This window comes from Trachurus trachurus (genome assembly GCF_905171665.1).
Source record: "Trachurus trachurus genome assembly, chromosome: 1".
Lineage (NCBI taxonomy): Eukaryota > Metazoa > Chordata > Actinopteri > Carangiformes > Carangidae > Trachurus > Trachurus trachurus.
The window spans coordinates 14,682,744-14,697,329 of record NC_139891.1 but is presented as its reverse complement, the minus strand read 5'-3'; the positions used below and the strand labels follow the sequence as shown (position 1 = coordinate 14,697,329).

The 14,586-nt window shown below is 42.1% G+C and overlaps 1 protein-coding gene across 9 annotated transcripts in view; it reads right to left on the bottom strand.

The window, feature by feature from the left end:
• nfixa (nuclear factor I/Xa) overlaps nucleotides 1-14,586 on the bottom strand; it is a gene marked incomplete at its 3' end in the record, with an annotated part of 112,498 nt that overhangs the window by 70,143 nt on the left and 27,769 nt on the right. For 8 of the 9 annotated variants that reach the window (XM_083973490.1, XM_083973493.1, XM_083973494.1 and 5 more), the window contains one exon: nucleotides 5,208-5,739. In XM_083973490.1, the coding sequence (XP_083829616.1) occupies nucleotides 5,208-5,739 (532 nt within the window). Of the gene's footprint in view, nucleotides 1-5,207; nucleotides 5,740-6,691; nucleotides 7,425-14,586 lie in introns of those variants that run through there. The other variant, XM_083973489.1, reaches the window with a different exon arrangement.

The window sequence follows — 14,586 nt, the reverse complement described above, 5'->3', positions numbered from 1 at the left end:
CTGACAAATGTGTTTTTTTAATCTTCTATTTTTCCAACCTTGGATAAATCAGAAATGTGCTGAGTTTAAGCTAAAACAGCACAAAGACTGTAAATCAAACTCTTCACTGAACACTATGAAGCAGCTAAATGATTTCTTCTACCCACCTATGCAGTAGTCGGACTAACACAAGTGAGAACTATGTCTAAACTAGTACCGTGAGCAAAGCCTGTCCAACAGTCACCATTCAGGGGTTATCAAAGGGACTTTGCCAGTTTGTGGTTCTCTGGCAGACCTTTGGCACTTCCGGGCCAAGAGATCATATCGAGGGCTTGGAGCCAGAGGGGCGTAAGTGGCATTTTGGGCGAAAATGAGTTCTATATATCAAAAGAAAGGTCTTGATGAGCTCTATCCAATGGTGCCAAAAAGACCTATCTGAGATCAAACTGTATTGAATAAAGCAACAAAACAATAAAGACCTAACACAAAAGTGTGAGTAATGTTTGGAGCCAGAAGGGCGTAAGTGAACTTACGCCCTTCTGGCCCTGAAAAATACATGTAAATACATGTAGGACCCACACATGTTTGTTCAGAGCCAGAAGGGCGTAAGCGTAGTTGTTGCCCTTAAACAGCATTGAAAATGGCTGAGAAAACTGCAGACATGGAACTGTCTGTGGCAGAAAAGATTTTGATGAATATTATGAAACAAACTGATTAATCCTATATTGAAGAAGTTGAAGATGAGTCAGAGTTGTTTTTGAATGTATGTCCTCGCAAGAGTGATGACAGTAAGACAGAATCATGCCTTGAGAGCCTTACTGGGATCATCCCTATGTTCTCCGGGTCCTATGTAGCTGTTTTGTGTGTGACTGGGGAACATAAAACCCTTTTTTAGAAAAAGGGTTTTATGTTCCCCACTTTTCCCCAAAAGGACCCGGGGAACATGCCATTTTTGGTCCCATACCTGCAGTGGAGTTGTGACTTTGCAGATTTTTGCCTATTTTGGAGTGAGAAGTTGAGTTGTGACTTTGAGTGAGAAGTGTAATTGTCCCATTGGTTGGGTTTAGGCAATGAAGAAAGGAGTTGGTTAAGTTTAATACAGTAAAAAGACCAGGTAGAGGCTAGACAGGCCAGATAGAGACAGACAGTCCAGATAAGTAGAGGGAGTCCATCGACCGGCAACAGCGGGGAACATAGGATCCTTTTGAAATAATTAATGAATGAGTTAAATGAAAATTAATTACTTATTCAAGTGTTATTCAAGTGTTAATTATTCAATCAATTCAATGCATTGTTCAGCAGATACGCCCAATATGTCCATAGAAGACTTGGAAATGTTTGGTGCCAAAAGGGCGTATCTGACGTTTTTGCCATATTTTTTTTATTTTAAAATGTTTTAGAACATGTTCATTGTGTTAATATGCCATACGTTTATTACATAAATACTCATTCATATAAGTATGTCAGTGGTTGCAATGTTGTGGTTTAAGGTTAATGAATACAGTTGATTGAAGTGTGGTCAAAATTTTGTTTTGTCTCTCCTGTAAAGTTTGTCAAAAGCCACTTACGCCCCTCTGGCTCCAAGCCCTCGATATCTTCATTATAATACCAGTCATTCACACTTCATAAAACACTAAAAATAATGCCCTACTCGTTGTACTGCACCACAGTCACTCTTTCCCCTCACCTCTATTCTCCGCCAGTATTTCAGTTACAAGGTTCAAAGATGCACTGCTCTGTCTGGTTTGTTGCTCTTTATCTGAGGTGACCAAAAAACAGAGGGAGAAGGTTGTGTATTGTGGCAGCATGGTTTGTTCTGTTACGGCTGCGGTGTGTTATGCTCCGTAACAGAGAGGATCTCAAAGGCTGGCTGGCTGCAGAACAGCCTGAGAAAGCCTGACGGCAAGCCCAGAGATTCCCCGTGGCAGCTTTTGCCACTCTGTCATAAACAAAACACAAGACGTCTTTCTCTTCTTCCCACACCAACGGGGCTCGGGCGCTGCCAAACAGAACAATCACTATTGCAGCCTCTTCTCCTTTCCAACGCGCTCTCTCTCCCTCTCTCTCTCTCTCTCTGTCTCCTACAATATAAACAAAAGAGATCAGCGGAGGCTTTACCTCTGTGAGAGCAACAATGAGGGCGATGTTTAAGGAGACTAAACAAAAGTGTGCACGGGATCAAAGAGGAGCGAGGAAGACAGAGATGCTAAAGACTGACAAAACGCAAGCCAAACAAAAACAAACAATGCGCACATCTTGTCATTCATTGTGTGACTGAGGGGGGAAAAAAAACACAACTGCACATCACTGTAACACAAATTCAGGCCTTCATGTCTGTTTGCTTACAAATACGCATTTACAACGAGAGGCGAGTGTGGTAACAGTGGCAACCTCACGACAGGTTTACAGAAAGTGGTTTGCCCTTTGCCTCTGCCTCTGTCTGTGGACCCCAAAGAGTTTCTCCAACTAGAACTTACACTGAGCACAGGCTCTTTGGAGGCAGATAAAAGTACCAAGGCACACTGTATTAGCCAGATAAGATAAGCGAGAGCACACAGTAAGTCCGCATTATGAATGGGCAGTGCACTGGGTAGCCCCTCCAACCATCCATGTGTTTTACTGTACTGCTGTAAACCAAAGTGCTGTGGTGAAGAATTGCACAGCTACAAACTGGAAACTGGACAGCTAACCTTGGTCAGAGGAGGTGGAGAAAATCTGTCATGACACATTTACAATTTGTATGTGTGCAGTTTCAGAGTCCACATTAAAAAAATAAAATACAATAGGTTTTCACTATTTCAATCAACTGTATAAGAGTGCTCGTCAAACATAAAGCACTGTAGTCACAACCACTGATTTTATTTTGAAAACCTTAAAATGACTTATATATATGTAATCATATAACACAGACATTTATTATTTATTGTGGGTAAGTGAACTAGGTTTTGGTCTTGGATCCAGAATATCCAAAATTATTTTGATCCCACATTTCAAAAAATCTTTGGGTCAAAAATTACTTAAGCACAAATTGCTTTTATTGTAATTAAAGAAAAAAACTACCAAAGAATGATATTAATAATAATTTCTTCTGAAACTGAAAAGGCAAAAGCAATGTATTATTAATTTACATGTAAAATGAGCTAAGCTTAGACAAACATATTATTATAATTTTGAATATTCTACGAGCATAAAGAGAAAATAATGCTTTAAATAGTGCTAAATGTTAAATGTTGCTAAAACACAAAACACAACTCACTCTCCCTGAATCTTCTGTAAGTGATTAAGAAAACACTTTTCTTTTTTTGCTTCACTGCCCCAGTTTTAATAAATCACAAGTCACTGAAAATAAAATCAATTACATTTGTGGCTCCATTTTTTTTAGAGAACAATTAACACTAAAACAGTAAGACAGATATTTCTTCGTGATCGTCGGGACTGCCCGCTACCTACGGTTTATCACTGTCACAGGCAGACCAACAGAGTGAAGCTGAAGCTGCTGCCAGGGTTTGGCTCGGGCAGTGTGAGGTGTTTGGCCTCGACTGAGATTTTGTGAGTGTGTATGTGTCAGAGAGAGAGAGAGAGAGAGAGAGCGAGCAAGAGAGACACTGAGCGGTGGCTGTGATAGCATTTGGCTACACTCATGTTAGCGGCTACCATAAGAGCAAAGGAGTTGTGCCTGGGCAGAGAGTGAGTGTGTGTATTTGGGCAGTGACTGGAGTACGCTGTATATATATGTGCATGTGTGTGTGTGTGTGTGTGTGTGTGTGTGTGAGGCTGGTTGAGTCACTGTTTGAAATTTCCAGAAAATTCCAGCTGAGATAATATTAGGTCATGAGCATGTGTTTGTATATGTAGCCAGCAAATGTGGGGGGAAAAAGCTACAACACAGCCAGTGTTTTGGCCGTGTGTGTGTAGAGTATGCGCATTGGAGGCTACAGCGATGTTTGGCTATGTGTGTGTGTGTGTGTGTGTGTGTGTATCCGTGATGGTGGCTGAGATACAACAATGTTTGGCTGTATCAAACTGTATCTATGATAGTCTTTGGCCCGAGTGTGTGCGCTGTGTGTGGGTGTGTGTACGCAATTGTGACTAAAACCGTGTTTGGCTCTGCGTGTGAAAGTGTGCTACAAAGATGACAGAGTTGTTTTTTTGTTTTTATGTTTTTTGTTTCTTTTCTTTTTTTTTCTTTTACCGAAATGTGTGTATCTTTTTTTAGCTGTGTTTGTATATGTGTGTGTATGGGTGTGAAGGTGGCAGCAATAGTACTGTCTGTCTGTAAGCACTGGCATTTTGTGTGTGAGTGTGTGTTTGGCAGCCAGGTCCAACGTGGTGCTAGCGTTCAGGCAGACGGTGAAGGCGGCAGCAGCCTGCGGCCTGAGAGCAGGAGACTCGCGGCTCTGGTGCTTCTCATACACACAGACACACACACACACACACACAGAAATCTGGGTGGTGGCCAAATGACGATCCCTGGCTACAATGGCCTTATCATTGCACATACACTTGAACAGACTGACTACAATCTTATAAACAGTGACTCTCGCTTATTGCACAAAAACACACAATTTGAAAGTGGTGATCGTCTCATAAAAACATTCACACACACAAGCGCGCAGACACACACACACAGACACAAGCAAATTCCTTCCTATAAAAAACACAAAATACATCCTCGTATGAAGCCGCAAATGCCTCGCTCAGAAAAACGGACATGTACTTGCCAGTGCACGCTGGGTGAATGCCCTTGACAGACTCACATATTCTTTTTATTACTGCTGTTACTATGTTGTTATGTAAACAAACACTAAAAAACATAAGAAAATAAGGGGGGAAAAATACAAAAAGGAAAACTATTTGTTGTTTGTCGAGAGAACAAAAGCAAGAGGGGGATTTCATTTTGTTTCTCAGGGATATAGTATGTTTGCTTTATTAAATGTAATATTGTAAAATAAACACTTTTCTGAATTCATATTTTTAATCTGATATTTTACTTATAATCTCAATTATTTCCTAAATATGAAACACCCTTTTAATGCGTTTCTGAAACCTAATTTACTTAGGTTTGTTTTTATATATTTTTATTTCTCTATTCAATAATGTGCGAGTGTTTAAGTGTGTTTCTGTGTGCCAGTATGCAAATGTGTGTGTGCATCTATGTGTATGTATGTGGAGTGTTTATGTGTTGGCATCCCTCCCTATTATTGTCTGGTATCCAGTTGGCCACATACCTGGCGTGTGGACGAAGTAGGCCAGGTAGAGGTCCAGCTCCTTGACGGACACTCCGATGTGGTGAGGCTGGACGCACAAGCCAGGGTTGGTGCACTGCGGTGACTTGACCAGCCGTTCCCCGTCCGTGCTCTCCAGGGGGCTGCCCTTGAACAGGATGACCATCACCAGGTCCAGCCGCCACACCTTGTCGGCCTGGCGCAGGCAGTCGATGCGACGGATCTTGCCCTTCTGGTCGGGGTTGGACAGCACGCAGCAGGGGGGCTTTTTCCCCGTGATGGTGAGCACAAAGTCCTCACGGAACTCGGGCCGGATGTCCTTACGGAGCTTGGCCAGCAGGCGCGAGGCCCACTTCTGCTTGATCTCTGGCTTTTCCCCCAGCAGCTCATCCTTCACTGCGCGTTCTTCCTCCTTGGACATGCGCTTCTCGTGCTTCTTGAAGTACTTGCGCTTACGGGCCTGCAGGTTGAACCAGGTGTAGGCAAAGGCGCGGACATGGGGCAGCAGGGCCTCGATGAAGGGGTGGAATTCATCCTGGATGAGGGAGGAGGACGGGGGGAGGGTGGAGGAGAGGGAGGAGGGGGGGAAGCAGGAGGAGGCAGTGGAGAGAGAGGGGGAGAATGGGGGAGAGAAGGATGGGGAGAGAGGGAGTGGGGGTGAGGAAGGGAAGAGAGAAGAGAGGCAGTTAGCACCGGCGCGCAGCATGGAGGAGCGGCGCCTGCTCTGTGTGAGCGGAGGGAGAGAATGAGCGAGAGGCGCCGAGAGAGAGAGAGAGAGAGAGAGAGAGAGAGAGAGAGAGAGAGAGAGAGAGTGAGTGAGTGAGTGAGTGAGAGAGAGAGAGAGAGAGAGAGAGAGAGAGAGAGAGAGAGAGAGAGAGAGAGAGAGAGAGAGAGAGATAGGGGGAACGATGCTTGACACTCTCCATCTAACACCTAACACAGACACATCACACTGAGGGACACATTTTACCAAACACTGAACAACACAATGCTGAAAGACTAAGATATGAGATGAGAAAAAATTACAGATGTACTGTGATAGTTTTCTATAATATTGGTGTAAAAATGTTTGTGCCTGCATGAATAAATATTTTTTTTTAAATATGTTGGTTATGAATAAAATATAATGCCAGACTTTCCTCTACCCACAGCAAAACTGTGAAACAATATCTATTCTACAAAAAATATTAATTCTAAAACAATGCCTTGTAACAATATCTGGAAAAAAAAGTAAAAACTTGGATTATTTATAAATGTAATGCATAATCACCATATAAACTATAATACGTAATGCATACAGCACTGAGACAATAAGAGAACTCACATACCAAAATGTAATTATTAAAGTGAAAGCAAGAAGTTACATTTATAAATTATACCACATATTATATTTGTCCATAAACAGCATAACTGTATTTGCAAGTACTTTTCTAGCAGTTGTTATCACAAAACACATGTGAATAAAACAAGAATAACACGGTAGTTACCATTTTGCTTTCTCATCATAAATTCACCCGCCGATTGCAAAGAAACTTAAAACGCACCACCAGTTTAGGAACTGGATTGTTCAGTCAAAAGGTGCAAAGTGATGCTGCGTATATTAGAAAACAAAAGACTGAGGGGAAAAAAATTAAGCAAAAAGAGAAGCTGAGAAAGTGTCCAACAAAAGCAGCAGGGGGGAAAAAAGCTGAGAAAGAGGAGACAGGCCAAGGGGGCGCAGTGTAATACCAGCACAGGAACACAGGAGGTACTGTGGCAGAAGCTGCAGGAGAGGTGCTGTTCAAGAGCACAACAGAAGGAGAGTGTAGAAGTTCAGCAATCTCTAAAAGAATAAAAAAAAGAACTGGCTGTGCACGCACAAAATAAAACAGGTACCGCAGTAAAAAGGATCAAATTGTCAAACACCTAAACAAGCCTCTTTGCTTGTTTGCAAAAATATGCAGAAAAAAATATCTTGATGAAAAAACAAAACAAAAAAAAAAGCTTGGCAAAGCAGCGCGTGCTATTGGTTCAATTCTGTAGGATCTGCATACGACTCACGGAGAGGGAGAGAGAAAGCTGGACAAGGGGGGTGCGGACAGAGGAGAAGAAGAAGAGAGAAAAAAAAAAAAAAACAAGAGGACCGAATCAATGTTGGAAGAGTGTGCACGACCGCTGGCAAACCCGAGTGCGATTCTTTTTTCCCCCTCTTTCTCTCCAACTCTGTCTCTCTCTTTCTCTCTTCCTCTCCACTTTCCTTCTCTAACCATTGACTGAGTCTGTGCCAACACGCAGAGGGCCCACCTATTTGGCACCGAGTCTCAAACAGCCCAGCCAATACGCACGCTCCCAGCGTTGAAAGGGAGGGAAGAGAGAGATGGCAGAGGGAGAAGCAAAGAGGTGGGGGGGGGGAGTGGGGGGTGGTTGGTGGCTGGTAGTGGAGAGAGAGCGAGAGAGAGAGAGAGAGAGAGAGAGAGAGAGAGAGGGGAGGGAGGGGGAGAGAAGGGATTGTGTGTGGTGCAGGCAGAAGGCACGTCATTAGCCAAATAGACAAGTTCCAATCTAGTGCAAAGGCAAAGTCCAGAGGATATTAATTTTACATGCATCCAATCCAGACAGCACCCGCCTCCTAAACCCCCCGCTACACACACACACACACAACCCCTCCCCCACTCAATCGCCTTCGTCACCAGCGTGGTCACAGCTCTCCCAACAAACCAGCTCTCTCTCTCTCTCCCCAACTGCACCCCCCCCCCCCCCCTTCACCCCCCACCCTCCAGAAACACCCCTCTCCTCTCCCTCTCCCTCTCTGCTCGCGTTACACCACCTTGGCATGGGATGGCATGAGAAAACACAGGCCCAAAATCCCACTAGACCCTGAGACCAGCAGCTGCTCCTGGATTTACCACACAAACAAAGAGAGGAGGGGGAAGAAAATGCCCGTTACCCCCTCAACAAAAAATACCATCCAAAAACATGCTCTCCTGTTTCAAAATGCGCTCTCACATCCAAACTGGCCCCTTCTTTCTCCCTCTCGCTTTTTTTTTTTTTTTTACTCCACTTTAATAGCCCCGACAGCACAGACACATAAACACATTAAAAGTTTCTGTTACCAAATTAGACAGCAATCCTGTTTGTGAGTGAGAGACAGGATTCGGCGGACAATGACGGCTAAAAATGCTGCGGTGGACACTTTTTGTAAGTAGCCTTTACATGTTAAGCTGTTTACTATGGCAAGCGGATAGCAAAACTGCCTAAAACGGGTTATTCCGCTTCCCTGTAATTCACATATCTTAGTCTAATGCTTTCAGATTTAGACTCTTTGTAAAAGTGAAAATGCATCCAGGAAATTGCCCATATTTTCATCTGGTTGCATTATAAAGGACAGAATGACACGTAATTGGAATTGAACAGGGACAGAAAGCGAGGGAGCGTGGGGCTGTATAGCTACCCTGGCAAGAACGTTGTCTAGTCCTCATTGGCTGACCCCCATGACCTCAGAGGGACAAGCTGTGCCCAGTGCACCATGGGTGAAATATCTGAGAGACAAAGGCTCTCACCAAGGATCAGTTCAATATAATCTGATGGATTTGTCAGAGAAATAATATTGCCATAATGGCTCGATATGAAATACGTATGGGTGGCTCTACTCATTAGAAGTGCATTTAAATGTCGTTCTTTCAAATTACAAAAAAACAAGACCACATTTTCACATTTTTGCTGTCCAATTTACATAGATTACTCCGAGGCTCACAGGAATTATCGAGACATCGTCAAAACTGGAATCTCAGCAGTGGGCAGCCACAAAAAGCTAACTTGTCATGTGGCAAAGTTGAGGGCCCGGCCATTTGATTGTGGGATGAAGCCCCCTGCTGCGCAACGGGACATGCTGTCTGTGTGAACGCCCTACAAAGGCCAGAGTCCTCTGGTTGGCTCCCAGGACCATCAGATTTAGCCTGGCCTGCTCCCTCTGTCAGTGTCTGACAGAGGAGCCGCAGCCTGTATGACTGGCTGGTCCACTGACTGGCTGGCAAGCTGGCTGTTAGGTTGGCTGAGAAGCTCCATGACTGGCTGGGTGAATGACTGGTTGGCTACCCGGGTGGGTAGCTAGCTGGCTAGCTGGCTGCCTGGCTGGCTGACTGGCTCGTCTCTGCTACTGCTGGGAGGAGGGAGGGGGAGCGGCTTGTGCAGACCCCATCTGGACCAGGCCGAGCCGGGCCGCGTGCTGATTGTTCATGCTAACATACGCCCGGCTCGTAGAGCCACGCTGAACACGTGAAAAATGTGGGAATGAGTGAGGACGGAAGATAAGAAGATAAAATTAAAGATGTGTTTGTCTTTTGAAGAATAACAATGGAGGAGTGTTTGTTTGTTACTTATTTGAAAGACTGAAGGGATCTAGATGGGGTTTTTTTTCTTTTGATGAATGGGCCACAGACAAAGAAAAGGAATATGTAAAGTATTACTGTCACTTCCTGTAATATCATCCCTGACCCATTACTGATGGGCAAAATGATAATAACCATGAGCAGTGTCAGGGAAATCCAAACCTCCTCCTTTGTCCATTCAAACTAACAACACATTACCTTTTGTAGTTTCAGCCCTGCAGCATTTTTTTTCAGCAATATAAGTCTTAATAACAAAAAGAGGATGAAAAACTGACGGAAATTATTATCAGACTACAAATTAATCCGTATTATTTAGCAAATACTATTTGTACGAAACGTAATCCTTCAAAAAAAAAAAAAATCTCTTTAAACTCACTAGTCAAATCCGCTGCCAGGCCTATTATGATCATGAACTGGACCAAATACAAAATTATGCACAGCAGCATAACAGGCACTGAGGTCTGTGCACAATTTGCAGTTAAGGCAAGATCTTTTATGATTTTGGACAAGAAATCAGTCTGAGTGGCACCCTACTATTTAATGTCCTTTTTTGACATTTTCAAACCCACATTCCCTTCAGCTCATTAGATGAGGTTTCTCCTGTTTGCCCAGAGTTCTCCGGGGCAGAACGAAGGGAGGCCATTTTTCGGGCCTCTGCCACTGGACTCTGTAGGTATCTGCTCTGCAATAATTTGAGCGAGAGCTCATCTTATCTCTGCGTGCCATGCTCTTTGTCTTTCAGAAAATGACGACCTTTGTTCGCCAGGATGGGCAAGACAATCTCCCCTCCTGGCCTGACAGGGTATGAGTGTGAGAGCAGGAGAGAAATGAAAACCACCTCAGGTTTTATGAACAAGGCCAATCTCAGGGCAGAGGCAAACAGGCAAAAATTACAAGACAAAGGAAACCCCATGCAAAACTGAAACTGGTGTATTCAAGACTAAATGACAAAACAGACAACAGCAACAAAAAAACAAGGTTCGGTGCAAATTCACCCATTACACCATTCAGTCATGAGTCTGACTGAGTGAATGTCCTAAAAGTCCTGTAGTTAAAAACATGACGTGGAGGTTACAGCGCTATAAAATTAGGCCTAGAAGCAGCAACGAATGCGTGTTTTTAGCACAGGGCACATCCTGTCGTCGAAAATGAGTTTGTATGATTATTCAGCTATGCTTCAACAGCAATAAATAAATTATATTAAAGTTTGGCTTAAGGAGTTATTCCTGTAATGGGGGAACACAGCAAAACCCCTCTGCGTGGCCCGTCACGCAGTTGGAAACGGCCTGTAAGATACGTGTCTGCACTTATTAGACAATGTAAAAAAAAAATCATATCCTCACTTGAGAAAACTGGACACCTACCTCAGTCCCCAGGACCGTTTCCCCTGCACCGCTGCCCCGTTAGTTTTGGCCACCACCGGCCTCCTCTCTCTGTTTGTTCACCTTGACGGACTGTGCTCTCAACCTCCGCGTAACTCTCCGCATTCGTTAAAATAAATTACACGTCTTATCCTCGATAGCGAAACAAGTTAATAGCAGACATGTTGACTTTTAATGGCCCCTTTCTCTTTCCACTTTTCTAACAGTCCTCCTCTGAGACTGGCTGTCTGGGGCGGCCTCCGTCCGTTCAACAGGAAGGGTCAAAATAATCCGACCGAGCCAAAATTGGAAAAATAAAAAATAGAAAACGGAGGAGGTAGAGCTTAAAAAAAAAAAAAAAAAAAAAGGAACCAAGCACGGCCTCAGCGACGACACACATTCACCACAGTGGGCAAAAGCCATCACATTGGCACAAAAGCCTCAATGCAGATTCACTTAAGGAGTTAATAATTGTGGCCTAGGCCTAGAAACACTTTTTTCCCCCCCAAATGGACCATTAGCACATTTGCGTAAATTTTAAATAGGACAAATAGTTCCTGTTCATGGATTATATTAACATCCACTTTATTTTAACTGTAGCCTACCGTGGGCCTGTGTTGTCAATTGCTATAATTAGCCATTACCTGAGATGAATTTGTGGTGTTAATCTTCTCTATTAAAATGAATGCCAAAGGGCTGACATCTGCATAGGACATGTAGGTGGAAAGATCAGGTCATGCATTTATTTAATGCCACATCCTGCATGTTGTGGACACCTTTGTGGTGAGTCAACAGGCATTGGATCTCTTCTCACTGGGCTACAGGCAGAGGCAGTTCAGGCATGTGGCATTATATTTAAAAAGGAAAAAAAAGGAGGTCACTTGTTTTCTTGGCTTCTTTTTACTGTTAAATTTTGATTCCAACAAAAGATTAAATTATATTTATCAAGCAGGTAGGTAAAAATAAATAACACATTAAAATAAAATTTAAACCCAGCCCTTTTGTAAAGATCAGTGTATTTATAGACCACCATTTAAATTTATTTAAAACATATTGACAAAATGCATGTGTCATTTCTTGTTAAAAAAAATACAGTATATTGTTATTGTATACTGACCACCAACATGACCTATATAATAAAGATTTGACTGGTTGATTTAAAAATTTTCAATTTTGGCAATAAAAAGAAAAATTGCTTGAGTAAATTAATGAACCGCGAAGTCTTGAAAATATCTCTGTGAATTGCATTTTCCAACAGATTTCAGGGCTCAATTAAAATTATGATGTATAAATTCAAAACATTTAATTTTTGTTGTACAATTTGAAAATTTTTAACATTTTCAGAAATATGTGTATAATATAATGTACAATGCATGTCCATGAATTATAACTAGTACGGTATATATTTTGTAATATAATAATCGTAATAATTCCATTTTGCCATATATTTGTAGAAACAGAAACCCATTCGGACTTGCTAGCTTTTTGCTTTAAATTGTTTATTTTAGAAAATTTCACTTTAAAAATCTATTCAAAAAGACAAAGGTTAAATTTTGATTTTAAAAAACGTCTACCATCATGAAACTGAGGGCCAGATCCGAAAAATCCAGAAATTATTTGTCTGACTTACGCCTTTTTGTCTGATAAAAAAGATCCTGTAAACTGAGGGCAAGAAACACACACACACACACATACACACACACAAAGACACACAAAAACGTAATATATGTATATATATATATATATATATATACACAGTATATATATAGAGAGAGAGAGAGAAAGAGAGAGAGAGGGAGAGAAAACTGATGGATGTTACTGCATGTCAGGACGTGTATAGACAGGAATTCAGCTTTGACATCTGCTGTATAAAATCTCATATTGACAAGTACTGTGGTGATGTAAGGGAAAGACTGTAAGTGATCTGAACAATTCCCTTTGTGTGTGCATGTGTGTGTACATGTGCGTGAGTGTATGTGTGTGTGTGCCCACACGCGCAGTCTTACCACCTGAAGTAGTCTCTAATTGAAGCTTCTTGAACGTTTTGTGCTTTGTGTATGAATCAAATATTTTTAAAACACTGCCACGCTGAGCGTTCTGAGCGTCACATAAAAACAGGGATCTTGGACCATTTCTGTGCAGCACAAGGCATCATGCCATTTCTGCCCACTCTGTTACAAAAGAAAGGGGAAGTGGAGGAGAAAAAAGTTTCTACAAGTCAAGCGAGTTTCCATGTTTTCTTTTCATCCGAGGATCAGGAAAAACAGAAAGGTAAGGTAGACAGGGAGCAGGCCTGAGTGGTGGCGACTAACACCCTGCTATTAGGAGGTGATGGGTTAGTAACCTCACAAGCCTCAAGGATATTAAATAATTACGGGTAAGTTGACATAAAAATACAATTTCCTTGGAAACTCTCATGAAATAGAAAAAAAAATAAGTGTGCTTCTTTTCTTCCATTTTCAATCACTTCATCAATTCACTTGTTCAAGCCCACACACGTGCATTCACACACAGAGCCACATTATTCTTCTTTAAAATGTCCTCCTTAACGTCTCGTCACTGCCAGTGCTTCCATTTCCATCCAGCCCAAAACCTTTTCATCCATTCTACTCGCTGGGAGAGGGAAAAAAAAAAACTTTCCCTCTTTCTGCTCTCTTTCTCCCATCGGCACAGATTGATGTTAAAAGTGTGCCTGCGCATCGTTTGTAATTACACCTGTTTACACACTGAAGCATTACTATGTGTGAAAGTCTGGAAGCCATTTGTGGCATGAGGCTGAGAGGGAAAGACAGAGCGAGCGGGCTTTAAACAGCTCCAGAGACACGAGGGCTGATAGCAAGCCGGTGCTTCTGACATGACTGCAGACCTGAGTAATATTATACTCAAATATGCTTTCACATTTGTGCAATGGATTTGTCTGGGCAGACTGCTTCAGCCTCAAATGTAAGCACATCAAAGATAAGATCAAGGGCTCGTCAGGATTTTTTTTTTTTTTTTTTTTAAGTATCCAAAATTTATTCAGCCAGGATTTTCTTGAGTCTTGTGTGGTTTTTCTATGACTCAAGCCCATCTGCATAAATTTCACCTTTTACAGTTAATTATAAACACAACTCCAACCCCACAAGTGAGTTATATTTCTAATCTATATTCTGAAAATATGTGGACACCAAATTCAATTTGGACAACCGAGAACACATTTTGTAATGATTATTTGTTAAACACATTTGGGTTTCTTCTTTTTTCTTTTTCTTTTTTTTTGGCTTAGTTTTTGGTGGACTGAATTCAAAACATATACACTAACACACCAAAATGTATTGTGGTAACTGCAAAGAGAGCAAACATTCACTCTTCATAATGCAAAGCTGCCTGTTAATCTTGATAACAGTGCTGTCAATTACAAAGACTGATTCTCTTAGGGATGATGGTATCAGAGTATAAATAAAACTGGGCAAAATTATAGGTTTTCAAACTAAATTAGGAGATTCTGGCGCTGCATGTTACAAAAAAAGATTTAATAAAACCATTTCAACATGTTGCCTCAGCTAGATGGGCCGGTATAGGGTTTCATGTCGGCATATGCTAAGTGAATACATATAGACGACTGCATATGTGTGTTTACATTACAACGGTTCCTGTGGCGTCACCGTGGCAAAT